The 23,791-nt window shown below is 50.7% G+C and overlaps 8 protein-coding genes and 1 non-coding gene across 9 annotated transcripts; 6 read left to right on the forward strand and 3 right to left on the reverse strand.

Moving 5' to 3' along the window:
• Nucleotides 1-3,851: 3,851 nt before the first annotated feature.
• G6M90_00g058090 (uncharacterized protein) lies at nucleotides 3,852-4,996 on the forward strand (the record flags this gene model as incomplete). Its single annotated transcript, XM_014688900.1, has 2 exons — nucleotides 3,852-4,105; nucleotides 4,204-4,996. 2 exons carry the CDS (start codon nucleotides 3,852-3,854, stop codon nucleotides 4,994-4,996), a joined length of 1,047 nt encoding a protein of 348 aa, XP_014544386.1.
• A 705-nt stretch (nucleotides 4,997-5,701) lies between these two features.
• On the reverse strand, nucleotides 5,702-6,088 carry G6M90_00g058100 (uncharacterized protein; the record flags this gene model as incomplete). Its single annotated transcript, XM_014688901.1, has 1 exon — nucleotides 5,702-6,088. One exon carries the CDS (start codon nucleotides 6,086-6,088, stop codon nucleotides 5,702-5,704), a length of 387 nt encoding a protein of 128 aa, XP_014544387.1.
• A 644-nt stretch (nucleotides 6,089-6,732) lies between these two features.
• G6M90_00g058110 (uncharacterized protein) lies at nucleotides 6,733-7,527 on the forward strand (the record flags this gene model as incomplete). The annotated part of the gene is made up of 5 exons (XM_066130659.1): nucleotides 6,733-6,787; nucleotides 6,861-6,955; nucleotides 7,034-7,057; nucleotides 7,148-7,272; nucleotides 7,356-7,527. The coding sequence occupies 5 exons, from the start codon at nucleotides 6,733-6,735 to the stop codon at nucleotides 7,525-7,527; spliced, it is 471 nt and encodes a 156-aa protein (XP_065986769.1).
• A 1,323-nt stretch (nucleotides 7,528-8,850) lies between these two features.
• COT1_1 (Cobalt uptake protein COT1) lies at nucleotides 8,851-10,703 on the forward strand (the record flags this gene model as incomplete). The annotated part of the gene is made up of 3 exons (XM_014688903.1): nucleotides 8,851-8,988; nucleotides 9,044-9,127; nucleotides 9,204-10,703. The coding sequence occupies 3 exons, from the start codon at nucleotides 8,851-8,853 to the stop codon at nucleotides 10,701-10,703; spliced, it is 1,722 nt and encodes a 573-aa protein (XP_014544389.1).
• Nucleotides 10,704-12,838: 2,135 nt separating this feature from the next.
• On the forward strand, nucleotides 12,839-12,948 carry G6M90_tRNA00000060. Its single transcript has one exon. It is a non-coding gene; the product is annotated as a tRNA-Met (tRNA).
• Nucleotides 12,949-14,360: 1,412 nt separating this feature from the next.
• gar1_0 (H/ACA ribonucleoprotein complex subunit gar1) lies at nucleotides 14,361-15,105 on the reverse strand (the record flags this gene model as incomplete). Its single annotated transcript, XM_014688904.1, has 2 exons — nucleotides 14,361-14,938; nucleotides 15,054-15,105. 2 exons carry the CDS (start codon nucleotides 15,103-15,105, stop codon nucleotides 14,361-14,363), a joined length of 630 nt encoding a protein of 209 aa, XP_014544390.1.
• Nucleotides 15,106-16,073: 968 nt separating this feature from the next.
• Nucleotides 16,074-17,108, forward strand: memo-1 (the record flags this gene model as incomplete). The annotated part of the gene is made up of 2 exons (XM_014688905.1): nucleotides 16,074-16,225; nucleotides 16,289-17,108. The coding sequence occupies 2 exons, from the start codon at nucleotides 16,074-16,076 to the stop codon at nucleotides 17,106-17,108; spliced, it is 972 nt and encodes a 323-aa protein (XP_014544391.1).
• Nucleotides 17,109-19,511: 2,403 nt separating this feature from the next.
• On the forward strand, nucleotides 19,512-20,909 carry psy1_1 (Syntaxin-like protein psy1; the record flags this gene model as incomplete). Its single annotated transcript, XM_014688906.1, has 4 exons — nucleotides 19,512-19,528; nucleotides 19,659-19,789; nucleotides 19,862-20,635; nucleotides 20,692-20,909. The coding sequence occupies 4 exons, from the start codon at nucleotides 19,512-19,514 to the stop codon at nucleotides 20,907-20,909; spliced, it is 1,140 nt and encodes a 379-aa protein (XP_014544392.1).
• Nucleotides 20,910-21,844: 935 nt separating this feature from the next.
• G6M90_00g058160 (uncharacterized protein) lies at nucleotides 21,845-22,567 on the reverse strand (the record flags this gene model as incomplete). Its single annotated transcript, XM_014688907.1, has 1 exon — nucleotides 21,845-22,567. One exon carries the CDS (start codon nucleotides 22,565-22,567, stop codon nucleotides 21,845-21,847), a length of 723 nt encoding a protein of 240 aa, XP_014544393.1.
• Between the last annotated feature and the right edge of the window lie 1,224 nt (nucleotides 22,568-23,791).

The following is a 23,791-nucleotide window of genomic DNA, read 5'->3' on the forward strand; positions in this document are numbered from 1 at the left end:
CCTGTGCGCCCTGGTTCAATGTTCAGTGTTCCGTCTTATCCCTGCTCTCTTGGCCCGCCCCAGTCATCCTAGTCCCGCACGCCGCTGGCTGCACGCCGCACGCACGCAAGCTGCACGGCCAAGAGGTCTGGCGGGTCTGGTCTGTTGGTCTGATTCTGGCTGCAATTCTGATGTGCTCGGAACAATTGAGCCATCACTCGAGTTGGCTAACTTGTGCTCTGTAGGCGTCATGTGCCAGGTGAGCCGAAGACGATGCAGGCCCGGAGCAGTAGCTCCTTGTATCGTGTATTGTCTGCCACGCGCGGAAGAAGGGCTCTTCAACTCTGTAATGTCTGATGTCTGGTGTCTGTTGTCGGGTGTCTGTTGTCTGGTACAATGTACTTACGCTGCAGGCAGAGGCCAAAACCGCCTGTGAGCCGGTCGCCGAGGTACTTAGGTACTTTAGGCAGGTGGCGCTGGGGTAGGCCATGGAACAACACCAGCCAGCATTGAATAAATTGATCACACTGTCCCCAAATTAGAATCAAATGGTCAACTGGTGGTCTGGTGCTGGATCGGGGTGCTGGGTTAGGCCTGGCCCGACCCACCGCCATCCGCTTCTGCAACAACCAACACAAACGAGTCCTCTAACGTCGGTGCTGTTATGTTAGTACTTGCCTGACGGACTGAAGTTTGAGCGAGTGCTTTTAAGTTGCCCGACTGCCCGCGCACCAGGCAAGTATCACACTGCAACATGTACGGAGTACATACACATACAATTGATGTACAGAGTGAAGGGGTGGGGCGTTGCTGGTCTGGTAGATGCAGCTGCATGTGGCAGTATTACCTTCAAATGTCCGGTAGTTCAAAATGCCACGCTTACTAGACCAAGGTAAGTAGTTAGAATTAGTTAGAGACGGTGACTGGGCCAACACCTCGATTGATGATCCCGGTGTGGATTTCCACTGAGCACGCTTGTATTCTTTCTTCGTTTTGTCCCTTGCCTTTTTTGCCTCCGTGTTGGCTATTTAGATAGGTACAATTAGCTATCTACTTGATACTTGAAACACTCGGGGTACGGAAGATTCAGAGTGCCCCGATTATAGCAATACCTTACAGTCATTCATGAGACGTAGCCATTCACATACACTCAGGAATGGCGCCAAGAGCACTCGTCTCGTCCTGTGGCACCACACATGCGAGATCGTCATGCCGCTGGTGGTGAGATGGATGCGCTCACACACATTGTGTCCGGTGTGCTTTCTTCCTTTCGAAGCCGTCCTACGCTATACACACCCTGGTCAGGACCTTCAACATCACCTCGTGTGTCATCCACCCAAAGTCGTGGCTGACAAGTCTTGTCTCAGTCAGTCAGTCAGCGGCCACGGACTCCCAACTCACACACCCCGGACCCGTGAATCTGTCTGAAAAGCTGATCATCCCGTCGGTCCCGCCGTCCTGTCTCGTCTCACCGAGCTGGGCAGCACAGGAACGCTTCCCTACCGTAGCAGCTGCACCTACCAGACTGCATGAGCTGTCGGTGTGAGGATGAGGATGCGTGCACGGTGCTTTATTCTATGGCTGCTCCGGCTTGCCAAGGCGCCAGTTTCTGGCATCTCTCTGCCGAACCGGGTGCGATACGACGGTTGTATGTATGGAGTAAGCGTGCATGGCATCGGATGAAGTGTCTAACGCTGCAGACGTTGTCAAACACTAGGATTATGTCACTCCCCATCTTGGTAGACAACTGGTTTGTTCAGGCCATGGAGTTCTTCGGCATGATGCAGATCATGTAATCTGCTGCGACATTTGACTTGTGGCTCTCATCTTACGGCCTGCATCTACATAGAGTTGTACGGATGTCCCACCGCGGCCGTGCATTCACGTCGCAAGTCGTGGAGTAAAGACGAACCCCTGGAAAGGCGGTATTGCGGCGTTGGTGTGTTCTGGTTGTTTCAGTCTTCAGGTTGCACGTGGACAACTTACCCTATCGAACTGACGTGGCCCAGGTGCTTCGTTTGGTAGATCCCCTGACCGCGATGTCTACAAGACCGGGTTTCAAGATTCCGGGTTGTTTCCCAGGGGCGGCATGGGTAATCGACCAATGTTTCCTGTATGAGCACACCGAGGCATCGGATATTGACAGAGCCAAGACCGGCCACGAAAAGCTCGGTGCGAGTGATGATTTGTACGGCTAAACAGCATTACATGAAACGTCATGTCTGGCAAGTGTGTCTGTTCCCCACCCGTTCAAGTGTTACCCTGATCCAGGTGTCGTCAAGGGATGTAACAGAAACGAGCTGCTCGGCGACAATGGCAATCTCCGACATAATCACCCAAAGTTTGCAGGCGCTATGTATGTACAATGTAATGGGTAAAAGGGGCGTATTTGCAGATAAGATAGGGGACAGTGCTGTAAAGGCTGGGCGGTAGACACCGATTGATAGCTGGCAACGTTCAAAACGAGCAGTCTAGCGGCTCCCTCGCCTAGCTGCCTGGCAGACTAGGCATCAAATTGTTTATCAATCAGCACCAACGTTATCATCACCAGGCCTCATTGCGACCCCTTCTCAGGGAAGTCCCTGCCGAAAGCGGGGCCCATCGCATGGCACGATAACTACACGCCACTAACCCTACCTACTTAAGTACTTTCAATGTTCGCGTTACCCGGGGAAGAGGAGCGCACAATGCTCATAGAGTCTGGTGCCAGTGACCATGCATGGAGACTACTACACCTCACCCGTGTATGCTCAAGTACTAGGCATATAACAATGTCTGATTGTAGATGCAGTAGATTAAGCTTACGTTTAATAATGATGATACTACTTGGTGAGCCTCAGCATAACGCTGTGATTTGGTGCATTCAGCTAACAGTGTCCATGAAATTGCATCATTGATGTAAATCTAACTACTAGCGTGACCTACCTACATGCTAGTATTAGGTACTTGTACTTTACGTATCGGACCTGGAGCGCTCCGATGTCCTCATCATGCCACTCTCTCAAGCCGGAACTCTGCCTGCCCGAAGCGCTTCAGGGCCCATCAACCCAGGGCGACCAATCGAGCACGCCAAGTAACTTACGCACTATGCGGGTTGTTTGACTACATACTGTACTTAACTATGTACTCCAGCAATTGACCAGAACTGCTGCAAGTGATGATGGCAGAGCCAGGGGCCCACGGTCTATTGTGAACCCTACAAGTGATCGGTACGGTTCTTGCAGACCTCTGGCATGATTTCACTTCTTTTTCACCGTATCGATATGGCGATTGCGTCTAATGCCATGGTTTGATATCTGGTGGGATGCCTTTGAGGCAGCCATACATATTGTTTTATTAAAAGGCGATTAGACCTAGAGCGACAGCGAGCCGGCTCATTGGATACTAAAATAATTCAACTAAGTACCTACATCTAAGTACGGAGTACCTACGTTAAGTACCTACCTAGGTAGTTATGTAAAGAAAGGTATTGACTGGACCGTCCCCTGACAGCAACGTCTCGTCGGCACTGTGCCAGGCCCCGTTTTTTCGCATCGGTGTCTAAACTCCGAGGAAGCGCTTTTTTCTTTGGGCCAACTGGTCGGGGAATTGGCCCACCTGAAGGGCTGGCAGCATTTGTACTTCTGCAATAAAAGTTCCAGGTGTCGCCCCCGTTGGCGGTGCACTGTCGATTCAAGGTCAACACCACACACACCACACATGCATACTTCGTTCATGTGCATTCTGTGTGACCACGACTAACGTCCTCGTGCTGTCAACACTAACAGCTCGGCTTGAAGATACCACTGCACGGAGACCAGATATCCTCTTTGCAAACCCCTACATCAAATCAACCCACCCTAAGATCCAAACAACTTCAATCCGTCGCTGCCATGGACATCGTGTTGGAACTCACGGATACCTTTATTGCCGACTACGCCTACGCGTATTTGTATCCATTTCGGCCGGACCTCTACGACTTTCCCCATGCGAATACTGCGAATTCTTCTACCCATACATTCTCGTCATGGACTTATAAGCCTGCCACCCAGTTCTTGCAAGTTCAGCCGTCTCGGGCTGCATACATGAGCTCCTTGACTCGCGATAACCCCTATCGTCAACTAGCTACACTCTTCTTTATTACATGGTACGACTTGCATCTCATTCTCTGGGCCTTCTTCCTGCAAGCATGCTCTTGAATTATGCGCTCTTGTCCACAAGCTAACGTGATGTTCCGTGTCGCAGGTTTTTCGGCATTCTGGTGTACTTCGTATTTGCCACCCTATCTTACTATTTGATCTTCGACAAGCGTACTCTGAACCATCCGAAATTTATAAAAAATCAAATTTGGCTCGAGATCAAACAGGCCAACAAGTCGATGCCGTTTATGGCTGTCTGCACTGCACCCCTATTCTTGCTCGAGGTCCGAGGCTTCGGCAATCTTTATGACACGACGGAGGAGGGGCCTGGAATGTGGTACAACATCCTACAGTTTCCCCTATTCTTGCTCTTTACCGACTTTTGCATTTATTGGATCCATCGGTATCTTCACCATCCGTTAATTTACAAGCATCTGCACAAGCCTCACCACAAGTGGATTATGCCTACGCCGTATGCTAGTCATGCTTTCCACCCTCTGGACGGATTTGCCCAATCGCTCCCATACCACATCTTTCCATTCATTTTCCCCCTCCAGAAAGTCGCTTATGTTTTCCTTTTTGTCTTCGTCAACTTTTGGTCTATTCTCATTCACGATGGCGAATATCTCACCAACAACCCTATCGTTAACGGTGCCGCCTGCCACTCTCTACATCACTCTCGCTTCGAGGTCAACTATGGACAGTTCTTTACTGCCTTTGACCGTCTTGGTGGTACCTACCGCATGCCCGAAGCTTGGATGTTTGAAAAGGAGAGGAAGATGTCAGAGAAGCAGTGGAAGAAAGAGTCCAAGACTGTAGATGAATTTGTCAAGGAAATTGAGGGCGACGACGAGCGTACATACGGCCCCGCCGAAGAGGAAGCCAAGAAGACCAAATGAAGACCAAAGGTCATGACTTTTGGTTCATGCATTCCGCGGCTACCTCTCTTATTCCGCTGTTGATCTCCACATACAGTCTCTCCGTACTGCTGCAAATCTAGCCACGAGGGTGGTACAACAAAGGAATGAAAATGACAGAGAAAGACACAAGGGGAACAGTTCGAACTGTACATATTTTGTATTCACAAGCATAGATATCGACCAACCATGGTGTTAATGCGGAGGCTTGCGGCGGCGTTTGAAACAAGGTTTCTGGATTTTCTTTGAATGACAATGTATATTCCTATAGCTCAAGATGAACAAACTCAGCGGCAAATGCCCTCATAATAATCCTAATATGCATACCTTAACTCCCTGCGTACCCGTCCCAAATACTCGAATAACTAAGGAAATCGTTCTGTACAAAGATAGAATTGATTGGAAAGACAAGAAACAAAGCATGAGGCTTTCTGAGACTGAAGTGGAGGAATACATGTATGACTAGGAAGCCAGGAAAAGGAGAAGTCAAAAAGAGCGGAAACAGCCGTGCAGAGAGACAAGACGAGGGGCAAGGAGAGCGAAGGGGCGAGAGAAGCTCAGAGCGGCACATGGACAGCCTTTATTAAAAAAATATTTAGCCTCGATTGGCCTGGAATTTCTCATCACGTAGACGAGCACTGAGAAGAAGTCGACTTCGATTGACTTGTTGGAGCCGACCACGGATGATCAGGAAAAGCTGACAAACTTGGGATCTCTAGGTCGTCCGTCGGGACCAATGCCGTTTGCTTTGAACCGGTTCTCTATGTAGGCCTTTCGAGCTTGGTCAAACGTCATCCTCCTCTTCTTCATCAGTTTCAGAATTTCGGCCTTGCTTGCATCGTCAAGCCCGGCACGACCATCTCCTGATTCTAGGTTGCCAGTGAGATCAAAGTTACTGCTTGAAAGGCCGGCTTCAATATCGCCTGCAAAGGTGCCAGGCAGCCGGGAGTAGATGTAGTCTGCGCCAGGCAGACGGATTTCGGGGACCAAATGCCGCCAATGCGATCGTGTAAGGAAAAGCGCAGTGGCTACCACAAGGGAGAGGATAGAGACACTGAAAAGAATGTATAGCATGGTGCGGGCACCGGCAACTAATGCGCCGACAATTTCTAATTTTAGGGATATTGCGAGTGATGTCGAAACGACGATGCTGCTGGCTGCGGCGTTGCGGACGACTCGGAGCAAGCAAAACGACCTGATGGGGGCAAAGGCGTTGTCTTGACTGCACGGCTCTTCTTAAGCGTGGTAGGGATGTGGTGATCTTGCCATGACAGGCGCATATACGCCGCCTTGTGATGTTTCTCAAGGCGAGGACGCACTGGCAGTCTATTCGGAAGAGGCACACGTATGTGTCGACGTTTACCGTGGCGGATGGTCGTCGGAGTTTTGCCCAAGTGGGCGGACTCGGACTGGGCACCTGACGAAAATCCGGCTGGCTGGCTCAGTTTCTTCTTCGTTTGCACCTCTCAGTGCTTCATACAAATCCGGCTTCAGCTCATCTCCACCTGAAAGCTCTCACATCATGGCCAAGGCTGTGCTATGTGCTACCAGCCACAACTCCGCCACATACAAAAGCGGGACACATTCAACACACTAAACCGTACTGCGGCAGTTAAGCGAGCCCACACATTAAGAATACCTCACCAATTTCGAGGCAAGCAGAGACTGAGAGTTGTGAGATACCCTGTTACGTCGTCGCAAACCACCGAACCGTCATAATGGCTACCCTTCCGCTTTCCAACATGTCCTCGGACCTGGTCTGGGAGATTGCTCGTGAGTCTTGCCAATACATTTCACTTGAAAGCCGTGGAAGCATCAGACGTGGTTAACATTTTGGGTTTTCTAGGCAACAACAACTGCTTCCTGTCCAAGAGCAACCGCAATGGCGGCGTCCAGTTTTCCCACGACCCCTTGAACCTTACCAACAAGAACAGCCGAAAGGTATACATCTGATGGCGGATGCTGAGACGAGGAGGGTGCTTCGTTTTGAAGTCTGACAGCTAACATGTTTGGGAGTAGCACGCTGGTTTCGTCAACGACAAGGTACATTCCACTCGCAATTCAAATTACGGCATATGACATGCAGTAAGAGGTCCTTGAGTTGGGGCGAATACTAATATCGGGCGTTGGTAGGCTGTTGGTATCATCCCCAACGAGAAGGGCGGCGTTACTGTCATCAGCAAGAAGACCACTGATGCCACCAAGCCCGCCAAGGCCTTCATCAAGACCACCCACGGCGCCAACAAGTCCAGCCGAAAGTGAGTTTTCAACCCAATCAACTGACGGAATGCGTCGGAGCGCTCTTTCTAGAACCGTGGGAACTTACTGAGTATCAAAACAGGACTTACAAGGCCGTTGCCAACCTGACTGCCAAGTCTGGCTACCGCAGCGATCTCCGCTCTGCCGCCGTTGAGCGTGTTTCCGCCATCCGCCGAGCTCAGCGCCCCGTCAAGCCCGAGCCTGAGCCCAAGCTCCGAGGAAACAAGGCTAAGAAGGCTGAGGAGTCATCTTAGGTCTGGGAAGGAAGAAATCGTGATACAGTAACTGGCGTGAGGCTGTGGGAAACCTCATGGAGGTCTTGGTAGTTTCATGATACGTAGAATGGCAGAGAGATGTTCGTGCTCGGGGTGTAAAGAAGACATCTGACGGACTCCCTTTGTCAAACGGCCCGAAACAGGCGTTTTGAACTGGAAAACTAACATACTTGTCCATATATAGTGACCAACGCCCACCGAGGCTAGGGAAATGGAAAAGTTACATGTACTTTCAAACAAAAACGCACCTTGCTGTGTTGTTGCTACTAGTGGTGTGTAATACGACATACTGCTGGATTTACGCAAAGGCCGTGCGGATGACTGAGGCGCCAAACAATAGAAATTGGTGACGCGAGTTGAACATAGACCTGGCCGTTTAGAGCAGTAGCCCACGTGAAGCATGATTAGATATCAAGACCGCCCTCCTTTGGCTGTGGTCGTGAGGCTGACTTTATGTCAAAGACTCTTGCGGCATGAGAAAATATAAATTGCTGAGCAGACGGCCCGTGACGTAAGTTGTCCTTGGCTTTAATGATTTGGTTTCACGGCTCTGGGCAAGTCGAGCAGCGACCAGCCATTGCTGGTATGACTTATGAATCATGGCTCCAAGTTACTAACTAGCTGACTAGCGAATATCAATGAATAATAAATAAGTAAATAAACATGGCTCAAGGATACGGCTACGAAAGCCAGTCCGGAAAAGGACGCCAGGGGCTCGTCAGGATCCAGATAGGCAAGGCGCTAGGATAGCCCTGTGCTGGGTCATGCTCCCTTCACAAGCTATTAATACACTAAGCATCCAAGTCTGTGTGGCCGCTGGTCGGGTCATGGCGGCGGCTCGAGGAGACTCCCAACATTGAACGGACCAGGCTTGGGAGGCGGCACTGGCAGGCGGGCGGGTCCATGCTCGGAACGTAGTCTGGTCTGGTCGAGTCAATACTACGGAGCTGGTAGTACTAGCACTAGCAGTCCGGTAGTATTAGTGCATGTAGGCTGCAGGTGCTACGGCAGGTCAGACATTGATGTCTGGTGGTGTTTGGTCGCCACGCCAGCATTCCATCCCGGCTCGGCCGCTGTCTTATTAGTCCCGGGTTTCCCTTCGCAATTGTCCATCTCTACGTCGACTCCTCTCTCCAACAATTATCAAGCCGAGCTGGGGAACTGCAAGACCACCCGGCCCAAGTCTCTGGGTTACCTACTGTCTGCGCTGTTGGCATCGACAAACCGGTCTAACGGACGAATTGCGCACTCGCTGCCTCGCCATTGCGCTCTCCGTTGACGTCCTTCACCTCGCCCGCCACGATGGCCTCCAAGATGGCCTGGTCCAAGAGCACCCGCATCAAGGTCATGATTGCTATTGACACGGCCTTTTTCTTGCTCGAACTGATTTGTGGCTTCCTTGCTCATTCGCTGGCATTAACTGCTGATGCTTTCCACATGGTATGCGGCCGAACCCGGTGCCATCCTCATCCTTCCTTGCTGACAAGCGCCACAGCTCAACGACATCATCTCCCTTGCCATCGGATTGTGGGCTGTTGTTGCGGCCCAGAAAGCAACGACCGACGAATTCACCTTCGGAGTACGTATATATGTCTTAGCTTTACACTTGCAAATCAAAGTTGTGAGTATTTTGTGCTAATTACGCGACCTTCCAGTGGGTTCGCGCTGAAATCCTAGGTGCCTTCTTCAACGCCGTCTTCCTCATCGCACTCTGCGTCTCCATCATCCTCGAAGCTCTGACTCGATTCGTTGAACCCCCCGAGATTAACCAACCCAAGCTTATTCTCATTGTTGGATGTGCTGGCCTGGTCTCCAACTTGCTCGGTTTTGTTGTGCTTGGTGGTCACGGTCACTCCCACGGCGACGAAGAGGATGGCCACGACCACGACCATGACCATGGTCACCATGACCACGAACATAGCCACGTGGAGGAGAACAGGCCCTCGGATGACCTTCGTAGCGCCGTCGCCGACGAAGACGGCGTAGTAGGTGACGTGCTCCCAGAAGTCATTGCGCAGCGAGCCGTTGAAAGTCCCGAGACTGCTCGCCGTATCCGATTCGGAGATGACACTGCCGCCCGAGATGATTCAACCAGCCAAAGTCGCGCAACCCCCCAGGCAAGAGGACGTGGTAGACGTCGCTCTAGTAAGTCTGGACACTCTCGCTTTCACAGCATCGAAGACATGAGTATCCATCCTGCCAGCTTCCGCCAAGATATTATCGCCGCCAGCCTTGCCGCTTCTTCTGGGGCTGGTATTGTTGCCGATAGTGACACAAGTGAAGACGCTCCGATCGGCGACTTGGAAACCGATGTCAACGAAGAATCACCACTGCTCGTAGGCGATGGAAAGGGTAATAACGGAACCATCAACCATTCTCACTCACATTCACACTCTGTATCCCACAAGCGACCCCGCCGAGACTCAAGTGTCCATGACGGCCACAACCACACGCTGCCGAGAAAGGCCGGAGCCAAGGCCAGTGGTCACAACCATGCTGACATGGGTATGAATGCCATGATGCTACACGTTCTTGGTGATGCACTGGGTAATGTTGGCGTAATTATCACGGCCCTCGTCATCTGGCTCACCGACTGGCCCGGCAAACTGTACTGCGATCCCGCCGTGTCACTCCTCATTACTGCCATTATCCTCAAGACTTCGATTCCTTTGACTCGCGCCACCGCAAGAGTCCTTCTCCAGGCTACCCCTGAGAATATCTGCATCCAGGATATTCGCCAAGACATCGAAGGACTTCCCGGCGTTGTCAGCTGCCACCACATTCACGTATGGCAATTGTCAGACACAAAGGTTGTGGCCAGCATGCACTTGCAAGTTGCTTTCCCTATCAACGAACACAGCGGCGAGAAATACATGCAGCTCGCCAAGAGAGCCAGGAAGTGTCTCCATGGCTACGGCATCCATAGTGCTACCATACAGCCTGAATTCTGCCTAGATCAACAACACCGACACGCAGGTGATGCCGCGGCTCTACGAATGGACGGCGGTTTAGACGGAACTGGCGAGAATGCATGCCTTCTGGATTGTATTGACGACTGCAGAGGGCAAGGTTGCTGTCCCAGCGGTGATGCTTCGTCCAAGGCATCATCGACACGCCGCAGCAGCGACTCAATACATGGCGGTGACGGGCATTAATATTAAAGAACTACAAACTAATGCACGGCTCAAAGCGTCCGTTTTGAAGAAATTGCTATTCATATATCCAAAAGGATTATAGTACTAAAACTAAATATAAGCGATGGTTTTTTTTTTCCTATCAGGTTTTAAATCTAATGACACCCAGGAATATAGAGCAACACTATTTGTACAATACGGTTCGCGTACAGATATGCCGTTGTGCAACATGATGAGGTTTGGCAAGACACGGCAGAAAGAAAGGTGAGGTGTGACGAGGCGGAAGTGCAGGAGAGCTGGGATGGAATGTGTGGTCCGAGTTCGGGAAATAGAGTGATGTGGCGAGACTCCGCGAGAGTCATCAAATAGCGCATGTTCATGCGGCAACAAGAAACTACTAGCAGTTTGCTCCTTCCAAATGTGGAATGTTCTTTGACGTGGAGCTGCCGACTCGCCAACTCGCATCACCTTGCATCGTGTCGCACCATCCGAAGTTGATTGCTCACGAGATCAAACACGGGCCATCCGCACCCCGTAGAAGCGGCAGAGCACGCTGGCATGGTTTCAACGTTTTGAGAGCGGTCGATGCTGCTCCCATTCCCTCGGAGCCGCAGTCTTTTGTTGCCGAAACTCCAAGCCACCGATCATCAGAGTCCGGAAACCGGGGGGCTTGACAGGGTTTGTTTGGTTTCAATGTTCCCTCGCTGAATGGATTGGGCCCACTCACAAGGCTCTGCAAGCCCTGAACGCCATGACGCGAAGGCACCGGACGGGGCTTGGAAGAAGTTTGCCTGCTGCAAGTGCCACGCGATAAGCTGGCTTGCCAAGCATTGGCCACTGGGCTTTAGTGGCATCACGAAACGCAGCATATCTATACAGCTTATGCGGTCATGTTGGGATACCCCGTACATTCGAGCCAGCCTGTTGATTGCTTGGGCGGCTATGACGAGTCAACAAGTATCGGGGTGGAATTTTTTCTTTTACGGGCGGCGTGCGACGCTCGAGATCTGCCGTCTGCCCTGTGCTGGTTTAAGTGACACCAGGGCTAGCCTGCATCGACGCCACGGCGAAAAATGTCAAATTTGGCTTGCAAGTCTCAATTGGTGCTGGCTTCCCGCCATCACACAAGGTCGCCGGTTGGCCGTCACACAACTTGCAGCCGAAGAACCTGGGGTTCGAGCGAAAGGAGTGCTGAGCGTATGTACATAGGTATGCACGCAGTAGGATTCGGGGAAAGTGAAGCGGCCTACGGAGTAGTACTCCATTTGCATGTCAGGCGCTGATGATGTTTTCGGGACGATGTGGTTGCGTTCCCGTGTTGCGTGTTTGGCTGGCCTGCAAGACATGACCAGCCGTCCAATCAGGCCATCTTTGCCGAGCGGTTCTAAGTAAGAGTACATGGTAACCGAAAATTGGCAATCGGAAGTGTTGTTCAAGCCGAGCGCTGCTGACATTGCGTAATTAAGCAGCCACAGGTCAGCCCTGTCATGTCAGCCGGCCAGGCGACATTGGCGGAATGGGCCTGAAATTACTCCGTACTCCGTAGATAAATTGCCCAGCATCACGCTAAGCAGCTCGCCCTGTGCAGGGGGTGACATTTTGAAGGGATATAAGTACTACACACATGTGCATGCAGTACTTGGCATGTGTAGATCACTCGCATTCTGGCCGTGTTCTGTAAGCCAAATACCAGCGTTGTACTAGAACGCGGCGTTAGCTTGACAAGGGAAAACATTGAAGGGCAGGCTGAAATTGGCGTGGGTGCCGTTGATGTCAATCCCGTCCGAGATGACTGCATACTGTCAACTGCGCAACTTGTATCAATAACTACATACCGGAGTACTGACAACGCATGTGAATGCAGGGGATATATCGCGTCGGCCAGGTACCGACCCCGCATAGATCAGACATGTCGTGGGAAACATGATTCAAGATCGCCGCACCATCAAGTTTAGACTTTTGTGTGCTGCCAGTTCGCAGCCCTAGCCTTGGGTAACAGAGCACGTTTAAGGGCGTTAGCTTCCGATTCTTGGTTCTTGTAATGTTACGTGCATCAATGTGACCCAAGCGTCCAAAATTGCTCCCATCCACAATTTCCTGGTGGTGGGTGGAAGCCGAATAATTATTAATAAGCCTCCCGGACGTCAACAAATCATGTCTTCATGGCGCAGTTGGTTTAGCGCGTTGGTCTCATACACTCTTGTCTATGATCAGATGAATAATCTGGGCCATCCAAAGGTCGCGAGTTCGAGTCTCGCTGAGGACATCCAGTTCCGCTCCGATGGAGTGGACTATTTTTTTGCCCTACGCAGATCCTTTTCCTTTCTTCATCCCTTGGCAGGGGCTGATAGAAGAAGTAGGTTATTATGTAGTTGCTTGGGGTCCTAGAGGACAATCCTGTCTTGGGCAGCAGTTGGATCAGACCCAATGACTGAAGAAAAAAGAGGCTGATGATAGGTGGTCATCGAAAGTAAAAGGCGGAATTGGAAATATTGGTCGTGCCAGTGCTTAGTTTTCGCGAATCGGTATCCATCATATTTGGAGATGGATCCTCATGATAGACAATACAGGCAGAAACAGGGACTTTAAGCAAAATTGAACCACGATTTACTCAATGCTGAATCAGCTGGCCGGATTCAATGGCCTCGAGTAAGCTTATGGGCAAGGCGGCTGTGGGTTCTGGCCATTACTGAGCAGAGTGAGCTGCTGTTGAGATATAGACCTTCATGCGGCTATGTGAGTGTAAGGGTCTCGTTGAGTTTCTGATTCCCAATACACATCACTAAACAGCCTATTTACTTGTCCTGGATACAGAAATTCGCATGTATGCTCGATATGTACATGTCACTTGGCGTCATCCGGCCAGGGAACCCCAACTTCATGCATCACCAACAACTTAGCTAAGCTGTTAGTATAACATGTTTGGGAACGGTACAACTCCTTGCGTCGCTGTTATATAATATTACGCTTGGGCCGGCACACACTGCTCAGTCAGTGGCCAGCTTCAGTGATAGGACGACCAAAGAGCAAGGTTAGCAATAGAAAGGACGTGACTTACAGGAGGGGGGAAGCGAGACATCCCCTTGCAATCCTCGGCTCAGTGATGCCTCTCTCTACTAGTTAGTTTCGAGTGTGATTTCTAAAGCCGTCACTATCAATTTGATCTCGTGTTGAACGGATGAGAGTGTAACCGGCAATCGTACCAAACAGCACCTTAGATGTATAAGGGCTCTCAAGGACTTTGTCCATAGGCCGAGGAGACTAGCTTGATCTATTCAGCCTTTTAAGCCATCCCGGTTACATATCAGTATGGCAGTACAGCGCAGCAAAACATTCATCTGCGTCCTTGATAATCACTGCAGCCAATGTCAACCAAGACATTCCAAATGTGATAGCCGCGCCCACAACAAAGCAGACCGTGTGTATAATGCTCGTTGAATTCCATTGTCCCAAAAGTAAAGAACCAACTCTAGCCGTACGGGTAGATGCGTAGTTTTGGATACAGAATAGCTCACAACTATGCCCCCAACTGACCGCACTGGCCCAAAAGAATCTGTCCATAAAACGCCAATGACGTGTCCCATGCGAAAGCCCCTGCCGAAAGACCAGACATGGCAAGAAACACAAATCAAGTAGTCTTTTTTTACTCCCTCATCTCTTGTCCCGTGAATTCATCCGTTAGAAGCCGCGTCCACGTCCCCGGAAACCACCTCCTCCTCCACGGCCACCGCCGCGGCCACCACTGAAGCCGCCACTGAAGCCGCCACCTCCTCGGCCACCACCACGGCCGCCTCCTCTTGAGAAACCGCCTCCGCCGCGACCACCTCCCCGACCACCGCCGAAGCCAGAGCCTCCTCTTCCGCCGCGACCGCCGCCGCGGGGTCCTCCACGGCCACCACGAGCACCACCCGCTCGCTTGGGCTTCTTCTCGCCGGCGACCTTGGGCTTGGGCAAGAACTTGTCCATAGGCAGCAGCTTGTCTCCTCCAATGAAGACCTTGTCGCCGCTCTTGAAGCTCGTGGCTACAATCCCCTCCTGGGGCTTAATCGTAAAGTATACTTCGTTGATGGGTCCGAGGACCTCGTCGACCTTGCCAATGGGCGTCTTGTTCTCGAGGTAGATGGGGGCGTTGAAGTAGGGGATCTTGACGTTTGATGAGCGGCAAAACATTTCGCCTTCGACAGCGTGTTCGACGGTTCCCATTTCCTGCACTTCGGCAGGGGGGCCGGCGGGCGCAAAGCTGCCGCCTCGTCCGCCTGAGATAATGTCCCGTCAGTGGTTTCTGCCCAGCACACAATTTTTCCTTGCATCTTCGATGCAAAAATTGGCAAGGGGGGGGATGGAGGAAAGGTGGAAAAAATTGCTACTCACCTCGGAAGCCACCGCCTCCTCGACCGCCACCACGGCCGCCTCTGAATGACATTTTGCGTTGCAGAAATACGGTGGTGATTTGCTGCTATGAGTGTGCGATTACATGTTTGTCCTCAAGAGAAACTTTTCGGTTTTCGATATCCAGCACGGGAATTTCTTTTTTTCCGCAGAGCTAGCCATTGGCTCTTTTGATTGGCAGGTATTGGCACGACTTGGTAGCATGTGGGGCGGAAGTGCATGGGTCCCAGTTGAGAGACCTCACCTACCCTACAGCCGGGAGTTATCCGCACCAAATGGGAGGTTTGGGTCGTAGTGAGATGGGCTTTATGATTAAATACATTCCAGAACTCCTGTGGTGTATTTTGATATAACCTGTGTTTGTCTCCTGGCCTTGTATATTCCTTGCTGTGCTCACGTATCCTTCTCAGCGTACATTTGCGAGACTGAACTTCAGGCTCGTTGGGTTGGTCGGTATTGTTCGCAGCATACATAGAACAACAGCTAGATAATTTCAACAGTTGTGCGGTAGCAAGGATACCCGAGACAACATAGGCCATTTCCTGAACATATGCTGTTCTCGCTCTTGGAAGCCCACTGGTAGTCGCGGCACTTGTTGGGACATGATTTTGCCATCCCTCATGCGTGTCTGTCCCTGTAACAACGATGCCGCCGTAAATACTTCTAGAGAAACAATGCACGATGCAGAAATTGGGAGGAACAAACTGACCGGTGTTTTAAAATAGAATACGGTATCGAAGTTGATATTGTTTCTGCTGTTGACTTACACCTTGTCCTCCTGGGCATGACATGCGATACCCCGCAGCCGCTCGTGGCGGGGCAGTGACATCTCACTTCCTGCACCATCATCTGAAAGTTTGCCATCTTGCCATTGCTTTAAAAAGAAAAAGAAAAAACGTTGTTACTCGAAAGACCACAATTTCGTTCATCTGACTTGTCAAAAAACGCATTGAGGGATTCATTTTCTAGATAACCCCTTCTATTTCCACACCGAATCTCAAGATGAGCCTTCGCACCGCTGGGAAAGCAGGCTCCTGGTACGTGGCGTCTCCCGACGATCTCGGGAGTGAGCTCGACGAATACCTATCCGATGTTCCAGAAACCGTCGATGATTCAACACTTCCGATACCGGGAGCGAGAATAATCATTGCGCCGTATGTATCTGGCCGATTTCTACATTCATGCGAAGAGATAACCCCGCTAATCATCTCACACAGTCATGCAGGATATACCTTCTCAGGTCCCTGCGCAGCGTGGGCATACAAATGCCTAGATCTCTCCAAGGCTAAACGTGTATTTGTGCTTGGCCCGTCCCACACATACTATCTTGACGGCTGTGCCGTCACCACATATAGCAAATATGCCACGCCATTTGGTAACCTCGTCGTGGATCGTGACATTATCCAACGTGTTAAAGAAGCAGCTCAAATGGACGATATTCCGCCATCGCGAGACTCAGCTGAACACTCTCTGGAAATGCACCTGCCCTATCTATATAAACGATGCGAGCAGACCTTCGGATCACCAGAAAACTTCCCCACCATTGTGCCCATACTCATTGGGGACAATAATCGTGATGAAGAAAAGACCATCGGGCAGGTGTTAGTACCATATCTGAAGGATGAGGAAAACGCCTTTATAATCAGCTCCGACTTCTGCCACTGGGGAGCTCACTTTCAATACATGGTTTACTCGCCGGACAATGATCCAGCGCAGTTGATCAACCTCCGCAGGGGAGACAAAGCACCAGCCGGACCGCCGATTCACGAAACTATTAGACTTCTGGACAAGGCGGCCATGGATGCTGTTGAGAGCGGACACCACGACGTGTTTGTGGATAACCTCAAGTTGACTAAGAATACAGTATGTGGAAGACACCCCATCGGCGTGGCCATGGCGGCACTGGAGCTCCTCTCTGGAGAGGTTGCTGATGCAAGGAAATGCCGGTTTCGCATCACTCAATATCAGCGGAGCAATTTGGTTGAGAAGCCCAGTGATTTCAGTGTGAGCTATGTGTCGGCCTATGCTGTTTTGTAAGACGCGGCTGCTTCTGTTGCAATCATTTGTGTATTTGGGTCAAGACTACACAAAGCTGGAGGCTGTATTACAAGGGTCTTCTGTTTAGGTATATAGCAGGTAGTTCACTGCATGGTATTATGTGTGGTATATGTGCTCTTTCGTGCCAGTGAATCTTGATGCATAGACGAGAATGTATTTGTATTGAGCTGCTGATGGGGAAGGTATCAGGATTGTGAGGCGTTTTGCAACTGAGCACGTTTTCATGGGCCCGTTGCATATTAATGATTTAGGCCTGATAAGCAAGTCTTGTACCAAACGGCGGCTATCATTCCTCTGTATTTGCACTCGTGTGGAAGCAAAGAACGCCACGAAATTTCTCACCACGGACGAGCTGAAGCTAGCCCTCAGCGTTGAATTTGGTGGCCCGGGTCGTCTATTTTTGTATATGCCGTTAGTGCCAACAAGGCTCGCTCTAGTCACTATGCTTCGAGGCTGCATCATAGCCCGTCTGATCCCTAGCGGCCGGTGGCTATGAGAACTGTGGTCAGCCGCAATGCGTTTACATACTCCGTAGAGAGAGCGAAAACGACCAGACGACTTGTTCCAGGATGTACGAATCAGTCCATTAGCAATCAAGACCATATTGAATCGCGTCTCCTTTCTGATCGACATTATGCGCAAACCATGAAGAAAGACGGGAATACTTCCGACATCTTTGGTATGAACAGCCTCTCCACTCGTAAGATTGACTGGTAGCCTGAGTCTCAATGGCACAAAGAGGTAAAAATGCAGTGTACGGAGTAGCCAGCCGAACATAGCCCATCTCAACCGTCATGCTACACATGAAACGCGGCTGATTGATGAGCGCATGTTGATGATCAGTCAACCTTTGTGATTGACGAAAAGACAGACCAGGGTTATGATAAGCACATGGAGCACGCTGAGGCGCCCATTCCGAAAAGACAAAAGGTGGTGGCGGCACTGTCATTGGTATCATTGGTGGGCCGAGTTTCTTTGTCCTTCACACCAATGTGAAAATAGCATGGCTGGACGACTCAATATCCGTGGCTGTGTCTCGTCGGTCTTGTTTGACCCAATCGTTGCATGATCCTCAGAGAATCCACAACTCAACAGCCGCGTTGTCGGAACGTTCGCGCCATGTCTCGAAATGCGCTCTGGTCTGACTATGATTGTAGGACACATACTCCGTATGATGGCAGTATCGAATCTTGTCCCCTCTGTCGCAGATAATTCGTGTGATTGTCTGTGTCGGTGCTGGTGGTGCACGGGCATGGCAGAGTGGCCAAGTTGATGCGTGAGGTAAATATCACACTTGACAGGCACAAGAGGAATTCAGCAACGGCAGAATCAGAACAGGAGCAAACTGAGTAAGGGAAGTGTAGGAGCATTCGAAGCCGTGCGACGGTTGTTTGGTGGTGGGTTCTGACAGCGATATGCCCGGTGCCTCAAACAAGGACCAGTTTAACGGTTCTAAGAAATCTGGTCCTCAGAACTACCCAGGCTTCACCAGTACTACTCCCAACGTCGCATGGCGGGCCTGTTAATTGTCCTCACGCAACATTGAGCAAGAACACGATGGCACCTGCCTATTCAACCACTGGATATTAGCTACGGAGTCATGTCGTTCAAGACCCGCCCACCTCTCCACCAATTCTCTCTCTACGGAGTAGCGTCAGCCAAGAGCCCCAGATGCCCCTGTGCCCCCCTTGTGCCCCCCTGTGGTCACCCCCTACCCCCCTTTTGTTCTAAACTTGTCCACCTGCTGGCTGACTGGCTGGCGGCTTCTTCCATCATCTTCAGTTGTTACAAACATCAACACCACCTCAAAGTCACGGCTCTAGTAATCTCAGCCCTTGTTCTGCTGCTGACTTGTGCTTGTTCCTTCATCCCAACTACCAGTGTCTCCGAGTCTGCACATTGTTCTTTTCTATCCATTGTCTCGTCGCCTCGCGAGCCGAACCAAGGAATTGGCCCAGGACGCTCAGTATCAGTTGATTTCTCTTTGGGACTCTCGATCCAGAGCCCCGTTCCTCTGACCACCTCGCCCCATTTCAATCCCGTCTACAACTCGTTTATGACGAGCAAGGTGCTCTCCTAATCCGCCATGAATGTTAGTGTTTCACCTATGTTCTCCCTTTTCTTGCTTTCGGTCGGCGTCTCAACATCGATTCCCAATCTTCACTCCTCCCATACAGTAGTATACATTCCCAACAGTCGTTCTGCCTTCCATATTCGGGACCACTGCAGTTTTATTGGATCTGACTGTAGTCGCCGAGTCCGGGACTGGTGGCACAAGTCCTTTACTTCTCGTCACGTCCTACTTCGTGTTCCTTCTACTTACCCTCTACACACTCTCTGAACCTTTCGCTCCAAATCCGTAGGCCGGAACCTTGACTAACAATGGAACGACAGAACGGGTTAGTAATGACTTGTTTTCTTTGAACGTTCGACAGCCTTTCACTCTCCTTGACAACGATTGATTATCCCCGACTGCCCTATAACGCTTCCGCGAGACTTGATACCGGACTAACGCCTGGAACGGAACAGATATGGTGGGCGACAGAACAACTACCAGCAGTTGGGAAATACCTCCGACTATTACCAGGGACAACAACCGCGGGAATTCGTCCAAAATCAGTCATATCGACCCGACCGCGGCCAAAATAGCAACTACCAAGGTAAGAAGCCATGCTGCAGTCTGTGGTGGGCCTACTAAAGAACACGCACTCATGCAACGAATAAAATTACAGGCTCCAACTTTGAGATGGCTTCTCTTCCACAAACCGCTGGCCGAGGTGGTGGCAAGCTGAGTAACGAAGACTTGCAGGAGATCCGAGCTATCGAAGATGAGCTAAAGAAAGCCACTGCCAAGTTCGACGACCTGGGACGATTACAGAATCGATATTTGAACGAAGTTAATGTCGCTGATGCTCGCAACACTAAAGACCGTCTTGATTTTCTCACCTCTGAAATCACTGGGCAGTTTGACGATCTCAGACGTCGCGTCCAACAGCTCAGAGCCCGAACCCAGCAAGACGGCACCTTCCCACCCATTGTCGACACTACAAGAAACAGCGTAACCAAGGCTTTGAATACGTTCAGCGCGATGAAACAAGCCCACAGGAAGCAATATCTAGCAAAGGTTGCCAGAGAATATAACCTTGCTGGACAAGACGCCTCTGAGGAGGCAATCGAGGCAGCCATTGCGGAAGGCGCTGACAGACAGGTATTCGCCCAGGCTATGATGCAGAGCAATCGAACTGAACACGCCCAGAATGCTCTTAATAACATGAGAAACCGGCACCAAGAGCTGGAGAACATCGAGCGTACCTTGGAGCAGATTGCAGAGATGTACCAAGATATGTACAGTATGGTTGAGCAACAGGACGAAGTTGTCATGAAGATTGAGGAGCAGACTGAAGTAGTGAACGACAACCTTGATAAGGGTGTTGGGGAGATAAACACTGCTGTGAAAACGGCGAGGGCGACGAGGAAGAAGAAGTGGTGGTGCCTAGGTATATGCGGTAAGAAATGCTCACATTTACAAGGGTTCTTGCAGAGTAAACTAACAATTTCACAGTGGCCATTATCATCATCATTGTCATTATCGTTCTTATCTACATCTTTGTCATCCGAGGCACTTCAGGTGGCAACAAGAACAGCAAACGGGAGCTCGAAGACCTCACTACCACAGCTGTGTCGAGCTTACGGTCCATCGCTGTGCCGCACACTCGACGATTTGTTCCCCGCGCGATCGTGGACAATGGCTCGCGTCAGGGAACGAATCCACTTTTCTGAGCTCCCAAACAACTAAAACATTGAAAGATGAGCTGGTTGTCTCTTTGGCTTGCTTCCTTGTCATAAAAAATCAAAATGAGAAAAGACGATTCAGAGCTGGCTTCTTCAGGAGCATATTTGATATGGGTTGGTGACAATATCTGCACCGGATTAAGACACAAGAACTGATCGCTTACTTTATTTTTTATTTGCATAAGACACCTCAGCGGGACGAATGTTTTTCCACCTCGTTTTTTTTTTCTTTAATTTTTTTTAACAAAGATTGTGTCCACATCACCATCGACGTATGCCGCGTGTTCACTTATATACCGCGGTTCGTGCCTTTGCATTTCTACCCTGTATCGTCCACTGATTCGGAAAATTGGGACTTCATAGTGGGGGCGCGAGAAAGGAACAAAAGCAAGAAAAGAGGCATCTAGGAATAGGAAATGTGCCAAAAGTGGTTTTGAGCAAATTCAGATGCGACAATCTTTGTCTGCTGTTTGTGCTTTCAGCTCCCTTCATGTACGGCTAGTAATAGCAGGCCTAGGTTGGATCGGAAGTTTGTTTGTCTTGTGTGGTTTGCACCGTAACTCCCTTGTGGTTTTCATCTTGGGAGAGGGAAATTGGGTTTCATTGTGCCTCTCAGGCGGGATCTTTTTCGTTTCTCTTCAATCAGGCGTAGTTATGAATACATACATTTGTAATCATGAGGTTACCCGGCCATGTTGCCCAATGACAAGTCAATGCAGTGGGAGAAATCACGGTAAGTATTTGTTGTGTTCGCCTGGCCAACACGAACCTTGCCTAAACGCCTTGAAAATGCCCATTCTCTAAATCCGAATAGCCAATTAAAATATTCAATACCGCCCATTCCACCATGACACCAACCAAATTGCAAGCGCTTGCTAAAACTTGTTGACAAACATCCGTGGAATCACCCAAGGTCAATCTATTTAGCCGGGGAATTCATCTTCAAACGGTGCTCCCCGCATGGCAGATTCCCCCCCGCGAGGCGATCCATATTCATCTCCCGTCTTCGGCCTGGGCAGACTGCTCGCCTGCCTTTCCAGTATGTCTCTTCTCTTCTCGCCCTCGGCGACGACCTTTTTCAACACGCCCATGCGCCGCTTGAACTCGTCGGCTAGCGCATCGACGTTTTCGCGGCCAATGGCGCCGCTGCCCGAGCTGGGCAGGCTGTTTGGCCGACTGCCGCCGCCGGCGTCCAGGGGCTCGCGTTCCACCCCTTCTAGTCGGAGCATCATTGAGGTGTCGCCCTCGCTGGCGTCGTCGCTGCGCTGCACAGAGAGCTGGGAAGCGGTGATGGCAAAGTCTGGGCTGAGGCTGGATGCCCACTGGACGGACCAGGTGCTTGCTTCGGTGGGCGCGAGATCGACCAGCATCGCGCGGTGGTTTGGGTCGTCGTTGGGGTGGGAGAGGATGGAGGCGTCGTCATCGGAGAAGAGGTACTGCACGCGCGGGTGCATTGTGGCTCCTGTCGACGCATTGGTCACCAGTGTGAAGAGAGGCTCGAAGGCGGGCGGAGGAACAGGAGGAGGAGGAGGCGCGGGTTCGGCAGAGTGTTGGGTTGACCTTGTTTCCGGATCTGGGAGGCCAGTGGACGGGCTGACTGCTGTGTCTGGCACGGGAGGCGATGGCTCGGGGTCTTTTTCTGACATTGCTGTGATGATGACGAGGTTTTGGACGGAAGTAGCGAGGGTACGCTGCCTAGCAGCTGAGGCTGGATGCGCAGATGATGTGCTGACATGTCACTTGTGCAGCAGTAAGGCTTATCTCCAGCCTATCTCTGCTATCGGCACGTGCCTGGGCATCATTCATAGCCCCTCCATCAAGGGGCGCGCTAGAGTGGAAAGTTGGTTGTTGTCAGCGACGAGTGGCTAGCCCACTCAGTTGTCAACGGGTACTAGTGCCACATGCGATGAAGACGGCAACTGGTCCGTGGGGCACTGTCATGGCAAATCGACGTGAAGCTTCTCAAGGTTTGTCTACTGCATCCCTACCCTTGTGCAGTGGTGATGTGTTCGTCATTATCTCAAGGGAGTCCTTCACAAGCACATGCATAATGGCGTGGCGTCGTTCATGTTGCGTCTGGCAGACATGTTGGAACCCAAAGTCAGAACCCTGTCCACCAGCCCCCAGCATTTTCTTGGCATTTCCTCGAGCTGTTGTCATTGACTCATTGCCAATCGTTGCTTTTCGACTGCGATGAGTTGGACTTGAGAAGTCAACCACTGTCCCGAATCTAATTCCTGCCATAGGGGCGAGGTTTCGAAAAGTGCTCTATACGTCTGTAAAGGTTGGCAGCAGCAGCCTGTGAGCGGATCTAAGGTTTGTTTGAGTATGGCACTGTCGTTCACTTGATAAACTTTTTTGCCCGTCAGACAGAAACCCAGTTCATTTATGAATGCACAACTCCATGCTTATCAAAATTCTACCCGGTTGCCAAGAAACTCGCAACTCCACCTTGGAAGTTACAGTAACAATCGCCGATACACCTTCCTTCGGGAATGTTGATTATGGCTCGACGGCTACGTCAGTGCCGAATCCTTGACAACCCACTGCCAAGAATGGCTAACTTGGTAGTTGCTTTCCGATTTGCTTTGTATTCAGTCATCTTCTCTGGTTCGCCTTGCTAATATCGTGCTGCCAAAAAAGGGGGTTGAACAAAACAGAAAAATAAAATCTACTAATGTAAATGCTGGGGATTTAAATAACGCCTCTGATGCTAAGGTCTTGCCTGCGAGATAAATGGAAAATCCTACGCGACACGGTTCTCGATGATTTATATCTCCAGCCCCATAACCGTAATGCAATTTCAACAACGTGCTGCTCACCTTTTAATGTCGTGTTGGGTGCATGGCTTTTGAGGTGTCTCGTTTTTC

The sequence above is a fragment of the Metarhizium brunneum genome, chromosome 3 (genome assembly GCF_013426205.1).
Source record: "Metarhizium brunneum chromosome 3, complete sequence".
In the NCBI taxonomy this organism is placed as follows: domain Eukaryota; kingdom Fungi; phylum Ascomycota; class Sordariomycetes; order Hypocreales; family Clavicipitaceae; genus Metarhizium; species Metarhizium brunneum.